The sequence below is a fragment of the Neltuma alba genome, unplaced genomic scaffold, assembly GCF_004799145.2.
Source record: "Neltuma alba isolate B1F8T4 unplaced genomic scaffold, ASM479914v2 tig00013034_pilon, whole genome shotgun sequence".
Classification (NCBI taxonomy): domain Eukaryota; kingdom Viridiplantae; phylum Streptophyta; class Magnoliopsida; order Fabales; family Fabaceae; genus Neltuma; species Neltuma alba.
In genome coordinates this window covers 134916-154386 of record NW_021637380.1, presented here as the reverse complement: position 1 = coordinate 154386, position 19471 = coordinate 134916, and the positions used below count along the sequence as shown (strand labels likewise).

At 37.8% G+C, this 19471-nt stretch overlaps 3 protein-coding genes across 5 annotated transcripts; 1 reads left to right on the top strand and 2 right to left on the bottom strand.

Moving 5' to 3' along the window:
* Positions 1 to 304: 304 nt before the first annotated feature.
* LOC114733845 (polyadenylation and cleavage factor homolog 4) lies at positions 305 to 8766 on the bottom strand. Of its 3 annotated transcripts, none has more exons than XM_028921344.1 (7): positions 8009 to 8766; positions 5898 to 5999; positions 5326 to 5580; positions 4586 to 4705; positions 3996 to 4457; positions 1375 to 3141; positions 305 to 1041 (listed from the first exon to the last, which is right to left on the bottom strand). In XM_028921344.1, exons 1-7 carry the CDS (start codon positions 8387 to 8389, stop codon positions 1030 to 1032), a joined length of 3099 nt encoding a protein of 1032 aa, XP_028777177.1. In that variant the 5' UTR covers positions 8390 to 8766; the 3' UTR covers positions 305 to 1029. The 3 variants fall into 3 exon arrangements, with proteins under 3 accessions (XP_028777177.1, XP_028777178.1, XP_028777179.1); XM_028921345.1 differs by having other exon boundaries at positions 3996 to 4406; XM_028921346.1 differs by lacking the exon at positions 8009 to 8766 and having other exon boundaries at positions 5326 to 5610; positions 5898 to 5983.
* Positions 8767 to 10257: 1491 nt separating this feature from the next.
* On the top strand, positions 10258 to 12795 carry LOC114733848 (ribosome production factor 2 homolog). The gene is made up of 6 exons (XM_028921348.1): positions 10258 to 10418; positions 10562 to 10765; positions 11178 to 11423; positions 11503 to 11745; positions 11835 to 11900; positions 12223 to 12795. The coding sequence occupies exons 1-6, from the start codon at positions 10350 to 10352 to the stop codon at positions 12343 to 12345; spliced, it is 951 nt and encodes a 316-aa protein (XP_028777181.1). The 5' UTR covers positions 10258 to 10349; the 3' UTR covers positions 12346 to 12795.
* Positions 12796 to 13997: 1202 nt separating this feature from the next.
* Positions 13998 to 17036, bottom strand: LOC114733852 (heat stress transcription factor A-3). Its single transcript, XM_028921352.1, has 2 exons — positions 16138 to 17036; positions 13998 to 15246 (listed from the first exon to the last, which is right to left on the bottom strand). Exons 1-2 carry the CDS (start codon positions 16969 to 16971, stop codon positions 14143 to 14145), a joined length of 1938 nt encoding a protein of 645 aa, XP_028777185.1. The 5' UTR covers positions 16972 to 17036; the 3' UTR covers positions 13998 to 14142.
* Between the last annotated feature and the right edge of the window lie 2435 nt (positions 17037 to 19471).

Sequence of the window (19471 nt, the reverse complement as noted above, 5' to 3'; positions counted from 1 at the left end):
TTCGAACAGTCGAGGACTAAGATAATTGGTAACAACGATAGGAATGCATAATAAATTGGAGGTCTCAGTTTCTTTTCCTTTTTTTCCCCCAACGGATGCATTTAAATTCTCACCGTTATACTGCGTGGTTCTCTAACATTGATTCAAACTAAGCTAAATGCAGGTTTCTTAACTAGATTAAGGGAATCGACGGGTAAAAGGATTCATAAAAAGCAGCAACATTAAGGCATAGACGGATGCCCTCACTCGTTAGAGAGCAGGCTCAATTTTCTACCCACACTATAGCTGTTTAAGAGAATAAAAATAAAAAATGAAAAACGAAACACATATACAAGTAAATTAACTTCAAACAGCCAAATTCACAACCGACAATCTCTCTTCTGCGTAAGATAAAGGACCACAATCCAATCAACACAAGTTAGTTGAGGCTAGGTGATAAGAACACAGCTATTATTTTATCCCAGCACAGAATCAATGCCCCCTCGCCCCTTTCACTGGAAGTGAGATACACGCATGAGCGCGCACAGAATAAGAAAAGGGTAACAGGAGAAGGCAGGAAGCCCAGTCGTTGCTGTTGGGAGATACAGAGGAGGCCCATCTGGCAATTGTGATGAGTATGGCTGCAAATGCTCTGGCTTGTATTAGCACCAGATGCTGCTAAAGTGCAAATCCACTAAGCCATCGTAAAATAAAGGAATACAACCACGTCAATGGGCAAGCTGAGCTGCAAAAACTTTCTGCCATTTATATATTGAATACCATGAAATTTTCCCCCGAGCTACAAGACCAAAAAAAAAAAAAAGCAAAAAAAAAAAAGAAGAAGAAGAAGAAGAAGAAGGGCGAGAGAGAAGAAAGCAAGCAAGAAAAAGCACAAAATTTGTTTGATGGCTCTAAGCCCAGTTAGAGGCAATCATCAATCCATTTTAGCACCGAACAGCCACGAAAATCAAGTAAATGCAGGGTAAACCTGAGTACTCTTTGAAGGCTTCTGACGACGACAACATTGCTCAGATGATCTAAAACAAAACCCTAATCCTGTTCCTGCCAGAACATACAAGGCTCTATAAATCAAGCATGTAATGAGGGCGAGCTGGCAATAGAAAACAAAGTAGCGGCCACAAAGGCAAAGGAAAGAAATCTATAACACAACAAAACCAGGCCAGCCATTTGCAAGGTTCGAACAGAGAATAGGACCTTAATTTCTAAATTCCAATATCATCTTCCAACCAAAACATATTTGCTCCTACCCAGAATGTATTTTTGAGGCAATCAATCATGGCGGACTTGCTCCACCCAATATAAAGAGCTTAGCATACCAAAATCAAAATTAAAAGATGACCATTCTATTCACCACTATCAGATGATATGCCTTACCTTTGCAAGAACGTTAGATATGGAGCTCTCTGATAAGCACCAAGTGTGAACAATGGGGCCCCTTTCACTACTGACGTTAGTATCCGTCTCACTATCACTACTGGAGACAGGTAGGTAAACCGCCCCTTTGAACATCCACTCATCCCTTTCTTGACAATAAACATCTTCAAATAGCTCACCACACAGCATACATAAGCACTGATCTTCATCAGATGGAGCCATAGCATCCTCTTCACTTCTGTTTGATTTATTGCCATGTAAATCTATGGAATCAATACCCTCATACTCAGATGAAACTTCATCCTTGCCATCAACCCAGTCACTTGATCTCAAATACCATCTCCTTGAGGCCTTCAATATATCATTTTGTTCTCTCTCTCTCATAGCATGCCACTCCAAGTGTCTATTAAATTGTTCTTGATGTTTAAGCCTAAGGCCACAAATACTGCAATGATGAGGGAAATCATCCAATAGTTCTCTGATCACAGGTAAATGCAATTCCCGGATCACACTGGGCTTAAACTCAAAGCCAATTAGATTTTTTATTTCTGTAGGGGTTGATTGGCTGGAGGAACCTTTTGCAGGCTGATCATCTCCGGTAGATATGACAGGAACAGTTTCAGAACCAGTAACTGAAACAGCTGGCAAGGTGCCACTGGTGGTGATGCTTTGGCTCTGATCTTCCAATCGAATCAGCACCTCAGCTGGCACCTCAGTAGATGAATCTGTTTTTGCAGAAATCAAACCCTTTGCAACTAATGAGTTTAAAAGGTTTGAAACTGGATCAGATTTATTATTAGTGGCACTTGATGTCTTGGCTGAGGCACTACTCACAGTAGAGGAAGCTGGTGGGAGCGCAGGCAGCCTTGATGGGGCTCCAACCTTTCCTTGAGATTCTTTTGACAGAGTAGATAGGCCATCATTAGAAGGACCTAATCGAGATGGAGACGCAACCCCAGGCCCTGAAGAAACTGATGTTGTAGGAGATGATCCACTTGGCCGGGCAGGCTGAACCCCGGACTTTGATGGAAGGTTCCTCCTATCCAAGAAACTTATGCCATGCTGACCACTTGTAAAAATTCCACTCTTCATAACTGCAGCTAACATAGAACTTGTAGTTGACTGCTCTGAAGTTTCTTTAGAGTGGGTCATCTTTCCCTTCATCTCAGGCACTTCACTATTGGAACCAAGATCCTGTGGCTGTGAAGCTGCACTATGATGTCGTGGCTGAAAAGTAGACACTGAAGACAATGGACCTTGCAAGTCTTTTTGATGTGATCTCTGAGAGTTACCAGCCTGAACATTACGTGGAAGGACAGATGATGAATCTCGAATATCTTGGCTCCGTAAACGTCCTGAAAATTGAGACGTTTTAAGAGTCTGTGGATGGTCTTGCTCTGCCAAGATCTGCATTTCATGAGGATGGGGCACATTGACTGATGGTGATGGAGACTGCTGTCGCAAAGGTGACTCCCAAGGAGACTCTGCTCCTACAGAATGAGACTGCTGTTGTCGCACTGTTCCTACTGATCCTAATGTGGCATTTGACAAGAAAGGCCGATTTCCCATTTTGACATTAGAAGAATTCACAATGTTTGGCAACCTTCCAAGAGCAGATCCAATGCCTTCTGAAGGACATGGCCTACGATTCAGCTCATCAAATGACTGCTGCTGCTGTGATTTCCAAGGATGACCAAAGGTGCGTTTCATTTCGGTGGACACATCTCTATCTTCATGCAACGTCCTTTGAAGGTGACCTCCAACTGCCTGCGAGTAGAGGAAAAAAGATTATTCAACCGCAAAAGCCTAGATCCATGTCATTCATCAAAATATGATGCTGGTTAAATCCCATTATTAACACATGAGCAAATGATACGTCATCACTCTTCAACCAACCAAAGCCATCTGAACTAGTAATAGGCTAGCCTATTTTGCCTAGGTATTGCATGAATAACTGCTAATTTATACCAATAACATGATCATTCGATGAAGGGGGAAAAATCAACCTCTTGAAACATCTTTCATATAGTCAAAGGTTTTTAATGGCTTATAAGTTACTTTTAGATATTCCCCGCATGTGGAGTAGCCTACAGACAGAGTGCAAGACTGGTGTAAGTTAAGCTAAATGTTGGGCCAAGCTATATCCACCGCATACTTCACAGAACTCAAAACAACGTTTCCATCTACAAGCAAGACATAATAATGAATGACCATATTATAATAACACCTGCAACAAAAACTCGTGGCTATTTGAATATTGACCTTCAATGTACAACTCTACCAAACATATAAACAAGTCCTCTTATTTTGACTTTTGAAAGGCCTTTCCAGGTCCTAAAAAGATATGTCAAATGATTTTGCAAAAATTCACCAGGGATGGGGCACCAGTGGTCCAGGCAACCGATCACTTGTCTCCAACAGCGATATCAAACATTAGTAACTGAAATTTACTAAAACCCAACTCTTACGTTCTGAGGCATAAACCAATAAAGGCATTCAACCAAGAAAATCTCAAGTATATCATTTGAATTCAACATCCTGAATAAAGACTACGACCAGACAAATGATCAATGCCAGTGAATGAAGTCTTTGATTCTAATGTTTAACATTTGCAAGCTTACCAAATTGTCTTCATCAGCAGTCCAACACTCTTTGCTCAAGTTGTTAGAGGCATTGGATGCACCATGCTCACTCAGTCCAGCATTCACCTCATCCCACATGTACTCCTCTTCCTCAGAATTTTTCCAGCTACTTGACAAGACACTACTCTTTATGCCAGTCATGGTTTGTGTTGGTTGATTATGTTCATCCAAGTTGATGGACTTTGGTGCTTCATGATTTGATAAGCTACGCTTGAGACTGAAACCATTCCTTTGGGCAGACATCATGTCTGCAGCATTGCTGCCTGCTTTGTACCAAGCTTTGTCACGTGCTAACTCAGAGGTCCTGCCACCAGCTCTTCCAATACCCAAACCTGAATTCCTTGAAAGATCAGAGCCATATTCATTGCCTCCATAGGATGTACCAATGCCCTTTTCAGGAACAGAATCATTATACGAATCTCTATTAGAGCCCTGAATGTTCTGCAATTCACACCATCATGGTAAGAACTAGGACATATATATAGCAAAAAGGAGGAAAATATTCCAAAAAAAAAAAAAAAACAAAACATAACAAAAAGGAGGGAAATAAAAATCACTAATTCACATACATGCATGTCAGCACTGGAATCCACCCATGGTCGTGCTGCACCTAATGCTCTATCTGGCCTTTCTGCACCATCACTAGAGCTTGTAATAGTCCCAGCAATATCATTAGCTGTTCCTTTAATCTTCATAGCACAAATAAAGACAGAACGAAGAAATCAATCATGAGACATGTGATGTTAAAACAGGCATAATGTCAACAAATAAAAACAAGTAACATGTCAGCAACGACACTGCTATAGCTAATCATACTTTTTGGGCCTGCACGCTATAGATCAAATCCTTAGATCAATGAGAGGGACAAGAGTTTCACTTCCTGACATCTCGCCCCCAAGTTCCCAAGTGGGGAGAGGAAAAGAAAAGTTTCCAATCCCATCTCAAGTATATATTCACAAACTCAGGTCGCTCAACAAATTAAATTTCTAGAAAGTACAGCCTTGAAAAACCTGGCGTCTCAAGGATTCTTAAAATTTCAATCACAAAATAAAACAATAGAAACTGTAAAAGGTCTAATTTGGAAAACTCATCTGCTGCACAAATATTGTACAGTCCCATCAAGCAACAGACAAGATTAGAGCATGATTCAAAACTATTTCAGACTCAGTTTTCCCAGGCAAAGAATGCATGACCCTAAGTGAAGTTTCTAACCCTCACAGCATCAAGAATGTTCAACTTGACCTATCCCAAAGATATCCATCAACGTGAACTAAAAGGATAATTTTGTGTTTGGGAATACTTCACCTACCCTGCCAGACTGCTGAAGACGCTGCCTCTCCAAATATTTAGGATTCACATGGATGCTATGCTGTGGTCGTTGTGACTGTGAGTCACTCCTCAGTGTAGATGCAGTAGATGAACCATTGACAGCAGGAGTGAAGCCGAGTTCCTTCTCAATAATCTGGAGGGTCTGGGGAGGAAAGACTCCTTTCCAAGTTCCAAAAAGGTGCCTCATACTTGAATGGATTGTGGAATCAACCTGTTTGTATGCCTTGCAGAATACCTAAAATGTAAAGGAGTAATTGGCAAGTACCTAGTTAAAAGTAGGTGTGTAAAATCAGAAAGATATCAGTGGGAAAATGTGAAGTCAAATATTAACAACTCGTATACTGAGATAATCATTGCTCATTGTAAATGGAAACACAAGCTCTCACAAAATCATTAACCTTGTAAATAATCCAAATTTAAACAGTTCAGAGTATGAATTTATTGCCTTTACAATCTGAAGGATTCCATTTAGATTATGTGAAAACATTAATGAATGCATTTCACTTTAAGGCGAGGTCAATATAAGGATACGCAAAACAATAGATATCTAACCTCAGGTAGCCTGGCAGCAAAGTATTTTATATAGTCCCGCCCAATATTCTTTACAATACTGTCCAAAAGATAAAGAGATGGCAGCTTTTGTTCAGTGGGAACCTGGAAATCCATTAACAGAAGCGGAAGCAACATGAGTTTCTATGAATAACATATAGAGTTTAATCAAAGTAAAAGAATTACTGCTCGGACAAATGTAACAAGGGAAATATTTAAACCAGCCAACCATAAGCCACATGCAAGTTGTTAGCAAATTCTATAAAAATAGAACTAATGGAGATTGAGAATAACTAGCACAAAATTACAAATAACAACCATCAGTCTTGTCTATTCAAAGTTAAATGTTATTCCATTCATAATTTTTTAACCAGTTCCACCAGCCTATGTCATGTAATAAGGAGACTTAGGACACAATACAAAACAGCAAAATAAAAACAATTCACTATTACTGATTATAAGGATGAGATGTCCGACTCACTCCTGGAAATATGTTGATTATTATGACTCTTCAAATACTCGGGTAAGACTAATTAAATTGCAGATTTCTTATCCATTAACAAGAGTCACTTATTACAGGTAAGCTCAAAAAGTGAATCGTGGTTAATCTGTTCTTTCTTTTCAACTTCTATGGGCACAATGTAGACGTTTGGCATCCCTTCTTTCCTCATTAGCAAAGAGATGCAACAGCTTTCCAACAATTTATTTATTCATCATGTTTAATCTGCCTTCTCATCTTTTCCAACGAATTACATCTATGAGAAAAAATGACCCACACATCCCTTGTTTTCTTATAATACAGAGAGGAGTGCCCCTCGGTCATTCCACTCACGCAAACATTTAGACAAATCTCTAGAAGACAAGAAAACAGCTGCTGCACATAAATAAATAAGGTTGCAAAGAGGGAAAGCACCAAGCATCTACAAGCACTATGTTTTGTGCTCCAAAAGTGCTGCATCACAGTCACAAATCACAATCTTGGTACCAAAAATAAATCTCGCATGATATTACTTATTATGATAAATAGCTCATTCACTCCAGCAGCTCTTTGGCCCAGAGAAATAAATATGTAAATCTGACATGATTTTGAAACAGCTTTAATTCACTTCAAGACACTAATATAGAATTGAAATTATACAACTTCAATGCCTCTATGCGACTTGGCTATGTAAATTGTCTCTTCTCTGGAGTAAATTGATTCTCAACATGAAATTCAGCTGCTTTCTTGTTCTCCAATAACCAAAGAAACACAAGGTAAGAACTCGAGAGGTAGAGAAACAATCACACATTTGCTTCAGAAAAATAAGGCAGTCCTACCATTCACAATAAGTGGTAGGTATTCTATAACCTAATTGAACAAAATAAAATAAAAAAGAAGCCTGCAAAACTAATTGGGATTGCCATATTGGGGTGAACATATCCTCCCCCACAAATACATAACATTCAATTTGCTAAAAGATTGCTGCCCTTGTCTGCAGACAAACTTGAGCCTGGGAATTATGTAATACTTCTCTCTAATAGTAATGATGTCTATCAGATGAAATTACGATCACTTCAATATTATGCTCTCATGAAGTTGACCGACCTGCTATCAGCAGGCTGAAGGGTAGTTTCAATCTTTTTAATTTATCATGAGTGCTGTACAGTTATTATCTTTCTTAAGTGGAAAATTGTGTAACTTGATATTTGAGAACCTCAGGTACAGCTGATCTATAGCTAAAAGACTCAACAAGAATCTGGAAGGGAAACCAAATGAAGCATAGTAACTTTATCTAACTGATAAAATAAACATTATCATCATTTAAGTTGGTAACTGCAATTTTTCCCACCAACCATCATTATCGTGCAGGCATACTTAAATTGAGGGAAACTTGTACTTCAAAAACATGAAATTCCACTAATTTCAAGCTCGTGGTACACAAAGATTTCTTATTTTACTTCCACTAAAATTTTGGCACACGCACAAGAAGAATAAATGATAACACCATCCACTATAGTGATTTCAAAAAGATCAAGAACTCAAAACAATCGCCATTTTTATTCCAAATGTCTTACAATTCAATGTAATCAGCAATTGAGAACATAAACAGCTATACAGTGTAAACTGGGTTCACCTCTAGAATGTTAGCACAAACAGTGGCAGCAATTGCCTTCGCGGCATAAAGATTCTCGCCTGCAATTATAGTCAAGTTGGTAATTATCGGTTTAGAATTGAATGTTAGCTCAGCAAGTGCGGTTTTGTACTGATTCACAAGCTCGTGGTGGAGCGGTTGGGGCTGGTATCCACCGCGACCAGAGTCGATGCTTTCGGAATCTCTGTCATTTGTTCTAAACCTTGCTGGGGCCAATGAATTAACTCCAGAAGCTACTTGTCGCTGAGGCAACGATCGAACACTGGAATTAGAGCCACGCTCGAGCTCGTCGGTCAGTCGGGGTTTCTTGATACCTTGCTCTCTCGATCTATCAAACGGTCTACGCGAGCTATCCATCTCCATCACCGGATAACAAATCTAAACCCTAATATTAACCCTAGTGCTCCTATGGCGAATTTAGACAATACAAATAAACAAATGGTACCAGAACATCACTAATCACGTTTTGATAGAATCGACTAACAATAAAGGAATCAATTTAAATAAACTATGTTTTCAAATTGTACAATAGGAATTGAATTGAGACAAAACCCTAATACCGATACACAAGAACCATCAGAAAACATAAGGAAGAAGAAGACTGAATAGAGAGCCTTGAATCCTGATCCTGGGGTTACATAAAAGGCGAGGACGATTCCCTAGGGATTGAGTGCACAAACGCTGTAGTGGAGTGGAGCTCGCTCGCTTCAGAAAACAAGCATTCGATAGGGATATATAACATATAACATCATTTTTGGCTGTCCCATATCAACTGAGTTGGAAGTCTGTAAGGGGAAGCGGTGCGGCTTCGGAGAAAGAAATTTATCCTCCAATCTCATTGGTTCATTTTCTCACGAAAAAGCACTTTCTTATTTCTCATTAAAATTTAAAATTAAAAGGTGAATATTTACAGTCCATAATCATAAAATCCATTAATGTAAAAAAGATTAACCAGTCCCAGGAAATAATAAAAATAAAACAATCAACTTGGAGTGTTTGGATAGAAACCAAACCATGGTTTCAGAAGTGCTTTTACGAATTACGAAGTAAATATATGGATGAGATTATCTCGTTTTACGGAAAAGTGATTCTGAAACCTTGGTTTTAGTTTTACTAAACACCCCTGAATTGTTGATTAGCTATTTCTATTGCTTTTAGAAGAATTTGAACCCTCCCCCCCTCGTGCCTTTATGTAGCGTCCTGTCTTATGAGGCATGACTTGGGAATGTGAATGATTATTTTTTGTTAACTGTTAAAATTATTTAATATAAACAATAACTGAATAGTAATAAAAGGATTAATATAATTTTTATTTCTCAAATTTGTCTAAAATCACAAAATCGCAAAAATATTAATGAGATTTCATATTTTAGATAAAAATGATTTTATTAACCTTAAAAAAAAAAAAAAAAACTCCCGCGTCTGCCAGCCGCCAGCGGCCTATGTGTGCGGGGTGGGTAAGAAAATTTTTTAATTTTTCCTATATACCGAAATTTCATTTTTTTTGGCATGTTTTTGTTTTTATTCGTTAATTTTCTTGTGCACAACTGCGCATATCTTATTAAGAGTCTTTTTTTTTTGCCAACTTTTAAGAGTTTTTATTACTGTCATTGAAAGAATAATCCACCTCTCTAGCTTCATGTGCACAATGACCTAGTCCTTATAGATTTTTTTTCAGCTTAAAAATCTTTCAATGTACTATAAATAAGATTAAAATGCCAAATGAAAAAAATATGATTTGAACAATAATATCAAATTGCATTTTTTTGTGTAAGAATTTTTTTTTTGCCTTTTAGTATAACAAGTTTATGAACGTTATTTTTTTTTATATAAATGAACTTTATGTTTTATACAACCCAATGCCTTAGAAAAATTATTTGCATAAAGAGTCTAAGAGGATATTTCATTAATAACATATCATACTTTTGAAAATAATTGAATAATTGATGACAGTTTTTTTTTTTTCCAACCTTCACGATGATTAGTTATCTAGACAAACTCAAACGAGATGAACGAGTTATTTGTATATGATGATCACAGCAATGTTTTTTTTTTTTGGGGGACAATTTAGTCTATATGAAAACAAACCAGAATAAACTTGACGCGGGCAAACTAAAAAAAAATTAAAAACAATAGTACCAAACAACTGAACTGCTGAAGATTATATTTATAACTATAAATAATTGTATACTGAGTAAATTGGATATTTCGATTTAAAGCTTAGGGGAAAACCCTAACTGAGCCTTGGCCCTTGGCGCCCCCCGGCTGTTGGAAGCAGATACTTATACGAACGTTGTGTCCATTCCTTGGACGGAAGGTGACCATGGTGGAAATTAAAACGGCCAAGACTCGCAAGGGTAAACGGGAGCTTGAGAAGCGTGCTCCCAAACTCGTGAGCGCTTCAGCACTTCCTCTTTCTCTTCTGGCTAATTTGATTCTTGCCATGAAAATTTTACCTGTTCTCTTTTGCTCAACTTATACTTTCAATTATAACGAAATTTAGTAGCGTGTGTTATTACTTACTGTGCTTTGCAGGTCGAATCGGGGAAGAAGACACTTATATTGCACGGGACGAAGACAAGCAGCGTATTAAATGCCGTGCTTTCAGAAATCTATCACCTTAAGAAGGAAAGTGCTGTAAAATATAGCCGCAAGAACGACAACATCAAGCCATTCGAAAGCGGTGGCGATACTTCTTTGGAATTCTTTTCACTTAAGACGGATTGTAGCATTTTCGTGGTGCGCATATAACCCGCCGCTTGTTGCTGTGTTCGGTTATTTATTTTTCCGTTGTACATTCATCATGTTATTATTTGTGTATAAAGGAATACTGTTGAGCTGGGTAGAAACACGGTTTGAGTTCTGACTGACGGTTCCATTTCTTGTGGTTTTCTGTCGCTATTACAACAAAAAAGCTTATAAACGAAACCATCGAGTCACTTTTGGCAAGGGAAAGAAAATAGAACTGGCATTGAACTGTCATGTTTTTTATAGTCCTTAATAGTTTCATCATGATGCTTGATTTTACCACGTTACTCTGCAAACTTATTTTTCTTCTCCAAGTAGTTTCTTTCTATGGGCGTGGTCATGATTTCTTTGCTGGCTAAATGGAGAGCAAAGGAGTTTCTTAATGGTTGATTGTACTTTGTAGTATGGATCTCACTCGAAGAAGCGACCAAATAACCTTGTGATTGGGAGAACTTACGATCACCATATCTATGATCTAGTAGAAGTTGGGGTTGAAAATTTTAAATCCATGGAATCATTCTCTTATGACAAGAAGCTAGCACCCAGAGAAGGGTCAAAGCCTTTCATTACTTTCATTGGAGAAGGATTCGAGAATGTGGAAGAGCTTAAACATCTGAAGGAAGTCTTACTTGATCTTTTTCGGGGAGAGGTTAGTCCCTGCTTTACTTACCTTGTACTTTTTTTCGTATGGATTGATATTGAAGAAATGATAATCCTGACGTTTCTAGGTTGTGGAGAATATAAATCTTGCTGGATTGGACCGTGCATATGTATTTACTGCCCTGTCTTCAAATAGGGTGTACCTTACACACTGTGCGTTGAGGCTGAAAAAGTCAGGCACCATCGTGCCAAGAATGGAATTAGTAGAAGTTGGCCCTTCCATGGATTTTGTTGTTCGTCGGCATCGTCCTCCAAATGAAAGTTTAAGGAAGGAAGCCATGAAAACTACAAGGGAGAAACCAAAGAAAAAGGTGGGCTAGATAACCTGATTTTCTCTGATTTTTATTGATTAATATGAAGTTTTGTTTACAGTTCTCTGTGCATATTCTGTTGCGTACAGGAGAAAAACGTTAAGAAGGATGCAATAGAGGGCAAGATTGGAAATATATACATCCCTGATCAGAAGGTAAGAATAATTATCGGCACATGTTTTGTTCATTACATACTGTGACTTATCGCCATGTCTCCTATTATTGAACTACACGTCTTGCATGTTACCAGAAAAATAAGAACTACGTGTTTTGCAGATTTTTTTTTTTTGGAGGGGGGGTGGGATCCCGTTTTTTCCGCTCTATTTTTCTCCTTGGCTTCTTGTACTTCGTGGGGGCTTAGAACTGCATTCTTTCCTACCATTAGGCTGAATTTATATATATATATATGTATATAATATTATTGGCTTATTCCTTGAAGAAAAGGATCATTCATTCTTACAATTTACTGTTGTGTAGATTGGAGAAATGGCTTTACCAAATAAAGCAAAAGGAGTGAAGAGGGAACGCAGAGAAGCCAAATTGAAAAATGCAAGTGGTGAACATGAACATGCATTGAAAAGGAAGAAGGAAGATCTTTAAATCATAACTCACTCTAATGGAGGAGTTGTTGGTTGTGTTTTCTTTTTTCTGGCATTGTGGGTTATCCCTTACTTTGCCAACAGTTTTGCTGTAGTCTACCAAATGATTAACTTAAAATCAGTTTCTGAACAATATAAGCAAACGGAAGGAACGTGAATTTGTTGAGCATGCAACAGAGTCATTGGAGAAGGAGACTTTATTGGCGAGTCCACCCAAGAGATCTTTGGAGGCTGGCAAAAATTTCGCCTTTCCTGACGCTTGGTGGAGCAGATTCTCCAGTGGCACGTAAAGTTGCAAGCTTTCTTTCCCTTTCAATTAAACTTGTTTTATACCTCTGTACCTTTGAAGAGGAGAATGAGCTCATTACTGAATATTTCTTGGCTTACGGCGTCTATGTTTCAACTTTTAAGTTGCTTGATCTAATTCTCTCGTACCGCGTTCTTTCTCAAACTCATCTTGGATATGACATCTGTGTTTCTGTTTTGAGTACTTAGTTTTCTCCTCCATAAATCATCGTAAACTCAAATAAAATTAATCGAAGGTGCCCCGAGGGATTTTGTCTATGTCCCGGGGGAGGGGGTGGTCAATCTATTCTCGCTTCTGAAAACCAATCACATGCATAACAGATCGATTAGGATGCTCTGTTCTGCATCCATACATGAAAGATAAATTTGAGATTCACATTCTATTTTATGCTATTATACTTTCTCTGCAGACTATCTCGATTGCAGATCTCCACGACACAGATACCATTTACAAACACCGCTAAAAAAATTCTAAACACCAACTTTGAAAACCCAAAACTCCTTTGGATTTGGGGGGGGGGGGTGTGAAAACCATAATATCAGCAGTACAATATGGAATTACAATTATGACACATTTACAAGGTGAACCCTTGGGAGAAAAAACTTCCCAATCATGAAGGTTGACTCCTAAAAGTCATCAGTGAAAATTTCAAGAGTAAAGAAAACTCCCCCAAGTAAAAAAAGTGACTATCATCAATAGACAAAACCGCAAAGGTCTACGTGGAGGTATGGAGATCACGGAGAAAGGGACATGCTTCAGCAGCATCACTTACGTATCATGTTGCATAACAGAAGATGATAGTTAATTCTCTAAACACAAGACAGCAATGAGGGCTCGCCGAAGTTTGGGAGCTGCAGTCTTCGCAATACCTCACAACGTCACTGGATATGCCGCTACTCATTCGACTGGGGGTTTCGTTAAGCATTGATTATGGCAGTCACTTGTTAGGGCAGGAATAGAATACTGTTATTGAATTGCCCAAAGATGCTTAATATTTAGGATGGCTACGCTTTCCATTGATCAGGTCATGCCATATGTCGGATAAAGAGAATAAACGAAAATAAATCATTAGAATGAAATAAACAAAGGCCATTCATCTCAGAAATTCAATAAACAGGCATGCAACAAGCAAGGGAGATAATAACATGAGGAATTAAGCAGGTCTCATTTGAATGGCATACCGTTTCAGGATTTCCCCACTTTTCTTTTGGTACCAAAAAAGGCAGTGCAAAAGGTAAGTCAATCAAAACTCAAGAAGAAGAGGTTTTCCAATACTTGAAGTTACATACCTGCACTTGTTCGCTTAAATCATCCATCAAGGGAGAAAATAATTTATACAGATAATAAAAATAAATGAATAAATAAATATGGAAATTAAGAATTAGAATGGGTGAATCGAACACTATTTGAAAAGCAAATAGTTCAATTATAAGAAACCTATGAACTAAGGCATATTAAAAATCCAAGGGAAGCAAAGGCAAAAGCAAAGCCCTATGGATCGACATTCTTAGATCTATCATCTTTCGGGCGATCAGCCTCATCTTCTGTTTCATTGTGAGGGAACTCTTCAGCTGGCCACTTATCGACATCGAAGCCTGAATTTCCTGTTTCTTGCATATAGCTCACATCCCAGAGGTCTGACATGCCGCCTGTCACTCCAAATTCCGGCACTTCATAATTGATTGGAATTGGATTGTCCCACAGCTCATTCACAGAGCTAGGAGTAGCACTGCTAACGTTAAAGCCCGGGTTCCATACATCTTGTTTAATGACGCTTTCAGCTTCAGGCGGGTAAAACATTGAAAAACTTTTCTCCCTGCTCAGATCCTCTGGGATAACTTCTTGATCTGGTCTCATGACGTTTTTTCCTTTCCAAAGAGGATCTTCAAGCCGTAAGCTTGACGATCCTTCTCCTATGATCTCTGGAGTTGTCATTATTTCACCAGGTACAGCCAATTCATCTGATACAGCAACATCAGGTTGCACATACGGATTTTCTGCTACTGAAGCAAGTTCTCTTGCCCAACTCTGTGCAGGGTACTCAGGAGACTCTTCGGTAGAAATTGGATTTAGTACCGGTGTTTCCGAAGGGTTGGTAATGTCTCTCCAATCAGGTTGGTATTTTACAATCTGCCCTTCATTCAAAGAGCCTGATATTCCTGTTTCGTGCTGGTGCTGCTTGACAAACTTCCTTCTCACTCTGGGAGAACCTATACCTGTCGGTTCCTTCTTTTGCCTCAGGCGGGCTAAAAATGCTGGATTTTGAAATAGCTTCGCTAAGAAAGAAACCATCTGTTTCTGTCTCTGCTCTGCAGACTCCAGCCTCTGGCTCACTTGTCCCGCCTGCTGAACAGTCCTTCTCTGTTGTTGCTGCAAGTCAACCAAATCTTGGACTAACATACTTCTCTCCTTTCTCAGTCTTCCTATCTCGATCTCAACCCCAGACTTTCCTGCTTCAGTGGATGGCCCAACATTAACAGCATGCTGGGATTGCAGTGATCTACGCCTTTGTATGTTCTTCAATAGATGTCTCTTCCCTTGCTTGAAACCTTCATTCGCAAACTCCCACTTATCAGGATCAATCTTGCGGAATCCCTGGATGAAAATGCGAAAGAGACATGAAAAATGAATAGAGTAGAAGCAGAAGTGACCCAAGGCAAGTAGGGAGAGGAAAATGAAACAAATCATAAGCAAAGTATGAGATAGAAAACTGTTTGGTCACCAAACTATAGGCCATCATGATGAGATGGTGCTGTATTTGAGTATGCAATCTGTGAGCAATGGCAAGCTTACACAGACAGGGGGAAATTATCAAGATGATAACATTCAGCAATAATCAAATTGTAACGGAATCGCAAATTCCCCACCGAAACCTGGGATACAAATTGCTGAAGATAACATCCTTACAACAGAAGAAACTCAGGAGGCCAAATATTCCTTCAGTCGCCAATCTCTCAATCCTAGCTACAATGGAATTAAGAAAACATCTGAACCAAGCTTTAATTATTCAGTACCATCAGTGACAAAGATTTTACCCTCATAGCTGCTACGAAGAGAAGGCGAATATTTACAAGTCCGCTTTTAACAAATGACACATAAAATAGTCCGAGAGAGAGAGAGGAAAATTTGTCTCCCTCTCGCTGCAAAAATACAGATATCAAGAACAAATCCAACCATTCCAAGGCCAAATTGACACAGAAAGATCATTCAGAGAATATTCTAAGCAAATAAGGAGGACAACGATACACAAGCAAAATGTCCGAAATCGTTACATTCCAGTTGATACAATATACTCTACAAGTATACATGGTCGATTCAATTACCAAACCCAGTTACAAAGAAAAACATCAAACACAGGGAAGAACTATTACAACAAATACAAGGAAAGGGGGAAAATACAACACAAATTAATTGAAAAAAAACGGCACACAATATTTACATACAGATCACAGCAGCCTTTCCAGGCTGTGTTAAAGCAATACCCACATAAGTATTAAGCTGGCGGACAAAACTGGAGAAATTGTTATGCTTGAAATTTCTTGGCAACACGATCCTCGCAAATTCCACAGGGTCCCATACCACGAAACTAGCACCGGCCGAGCCCCATGATATGATTGGATCCAGAGATGGATCATCCACCAGATCGTAAGTTTTCCATAGAAATGGCGGAATCGGATTCTCCTGTAAACAGTCAAGCGGCTGTGGCACATCAACGTCCTCCAACTCACCGCTTGTTTCTATTAATCCAGTCTCCTCCTTAATAGTTGTTGGTACCGAAGGAGCTCTCTCATCACTGACAGAAGCAGGAGGAGGAGGAGGCGAAGCCAGAGATGTCGGACTCATGGTTGAGAATGCTCTAAATTCCATGAAAGGAGAATCATACAAAGACGAAGGAGGATGGCCAGAAAGGCCAATGTCCACCATTGAGAGACCAGCTGAGGCATCTCCGAATGCTCCAGAACTTAATTCCATGAGAGAGAATCCATATGTTTCCTGCTCCAAATGACCCGAAGAAGACATGTCAGCCGGAGCTTTACCCTTCGACCTCTTTGGAGAATTTGGTTGACCTTCGTCGTTCGGGTTCATGTTGGTCGCGGGGACCAAACAGTGTACTAGTTCACAAGACGCAAAAAAGATAAAAGAATGATCAGCCAGGAGCCGATTTGCCCAGGTTTTTATAAGTTTGGGAAGGTCACAGTAGTAATAGCGTATGCTGCCGACAAGGGGTTCGAGAAAAATCTTTGAAGGATAGGAGAAAGGCGGTGGAGGATCTTCGTCGACCCTTCTTCTTCTTGTAGCTGTAGTAGGAGTAGAGTCCATTGGAGATTAGTTTCGAGGGTGGGGTTGGCCTGGGTTCCATCTGATACACTGAGAAAGCACCGACCTTAGAGGTGGTTTCCTGGCAGTTACGTTCGTTTTCTTGGTTTCTTAGTGTTTTTTTTCCCCCCTTTGATTTTCCTGATAATTTTTTCGGTTTTCCTGGTTAAGGTTGAACTGACGAAGGTTTCGACAGTCACAGTAACAGAAGTGCTGGTGGCTGTTGGGAACGAGACAGCCGGGCCCACATGTGTGGTAGATATTTTTGTCTCGTGTCCTGGCTTGGTCAGATTTTACGAGAGTTGGTATTCATTCCTTGGGGGCGAAGCTAAGTCTCCTGGCCAATCACAAAGCACCAAAACTTTGTTTTGGATTTTAATTTTGGGACCTCTGATTTCTTTTGGCCCACCGTCAACATCTCAAGGCTGGATTTCCTATCCCGGCTAACTCAGCCAATTAAAAATTGAAAATTGAAAATGAGAATAATAACATGACCGACCGACCGTCCGTAAGGGATTTCATATGAGAACTAAGTGCCCGTTTGGATTAGCGATTAGAAAAGTAGCTTATTAAAAAAGTAGTTTATGGATAAGTGAAGTTGGATAAAAGCTAAATTGAATAAGCTGAATTGTGTTTGGATTGGAGTTTAAAAAAGCTAGTTTGCAAAAGTAAGATTGATAAAAAGTTGTTTGGATTATGGTTGAGTAAAAGTAAGTCTGGTTGTAAAATGACCAAAATAAATATGAGTTTTAATAAATAACGAAACATGATAAAAAAATTTGTATAATATAATAAATTTAAATTAATTTAATATGAAGAAGTGAAATTTAACAGGTGATTTAAAATTTAAAATTTTAAAATCAAAAAAAATATTTTAAAAATGAAGCTCCTTGGGCGGCAAAGTAATGAGCCTTTACGTTAATCTGAGAGGGGTCATGGGTGATGAAAGCTTGATAAAAAAAAAGAAGAAGAAGTAAATAGGGAATAATGATAGAAGTGGGAGAACAACAAAGGAGGAAATAAAAAAAAAAAAGGACCCTCTGACAGCAACGAAATTGTGGGAGAGCTGAGGTGAAAAAAACGAAGAAAGTTGAAATGAGAAAATATGGCAGAAGTGAGAGAAAAGAAGCTCTGGTAGAAAAGAAGCTCTTCAATAAGCTATAAAATTCAGCTTGAGAGACAATGTACATTTGCTGGCTTAAATTTTATAAGCTCCTTTTTTTTTTTAAGCCCAACCAAACAGCATGATTTTTCCAATCGGGCTTACACTACAAATAAGCTACTTTTAAGCCTCTCAAAAGCCCTGCCAAACGGAACCTAAGTTACAATGCAATCCATTCCAATCTTAATATTACCTTCCGTCACAATTATAAAATTTTATTTGAAGTTTGTAAATAAAATCTTATAATTAAAATCAAAAGTAGTATATAACCTTCACACCAAAAAAGTTAAAGATTCAATTTATAAATATAAGACTCAAATTTATGTTGTCTTCTATGTTTATTCATTATGTCCTCAAAATCATTCCTCTAATAATTGCACGCATTAAGAAGTTAAAATTAGTTAAAAATAATTAATATGTAGCGAATGCAATATTTCCCCAAGTACACTCCTATATATAAATGGATAAATATTAGAGAGTAATAGTAAAATAAATGAACAAAAAGAATGTATTTAATGAATTAAATTATGAGTAAAATAAGTAATAATGTATTAAATGCTCAGACAAATTCAAAGAGGATTTTATAAAAAAGACAAACCCATTCAAAAAAAAGATTTTATAATAAGAGACGGAGGGAGTATATAATTAATAAAATTATTTTAGAAAATACAATATCCATTTATCACAAATAACTAAATTAACTATTTTTTTTAATATTTCTAAATCAGTTATCTAACTTTATATTAAAAACCAGACATAGCATATGATTAGAACAGACATTCTAAGAAAACCAATATACATTTATTATAAATAATTAATTGAACTAATTTTTTTAATATATTCAAATTAAAGAGAGATAGGCTAGAACTGAATAAAATGTCTGTGAATTAAAGTATATCTATCTGGTTATAAAGTAGGATAGAATAAAATGTTGTGCCTAAAATTTCTGTCGGCTAAAATAATTTAAACACATGTATTTAATAATCTTCATTAAAAGTGATTATGAAAATTTTAAAAATTAACTAGTTTCAATTAAATCTTTTTAAATTTGTTAACAAGTTATTTTATTTTGGGGTGGGGGGAGGAATAATAATAAGAGAATTACAATGAGGTCTCAACAAAAATAATCATTAAAAAGTCTCAATAATAATTTAAGTAACCTGTAATGATAAATTCAAAATAGGAAATGACAACTTTTAAAATTTATTTTGTAATTTTTTTTGGGCTTTATTATAACTCTTCCAATAATAATTACTTCTCTTGTCCTAAATATAAAACCCTTGTACAAATGTGTATAAGGGTTTTATATTTAGAACCAAAGGAGTATATTATGAGATCATG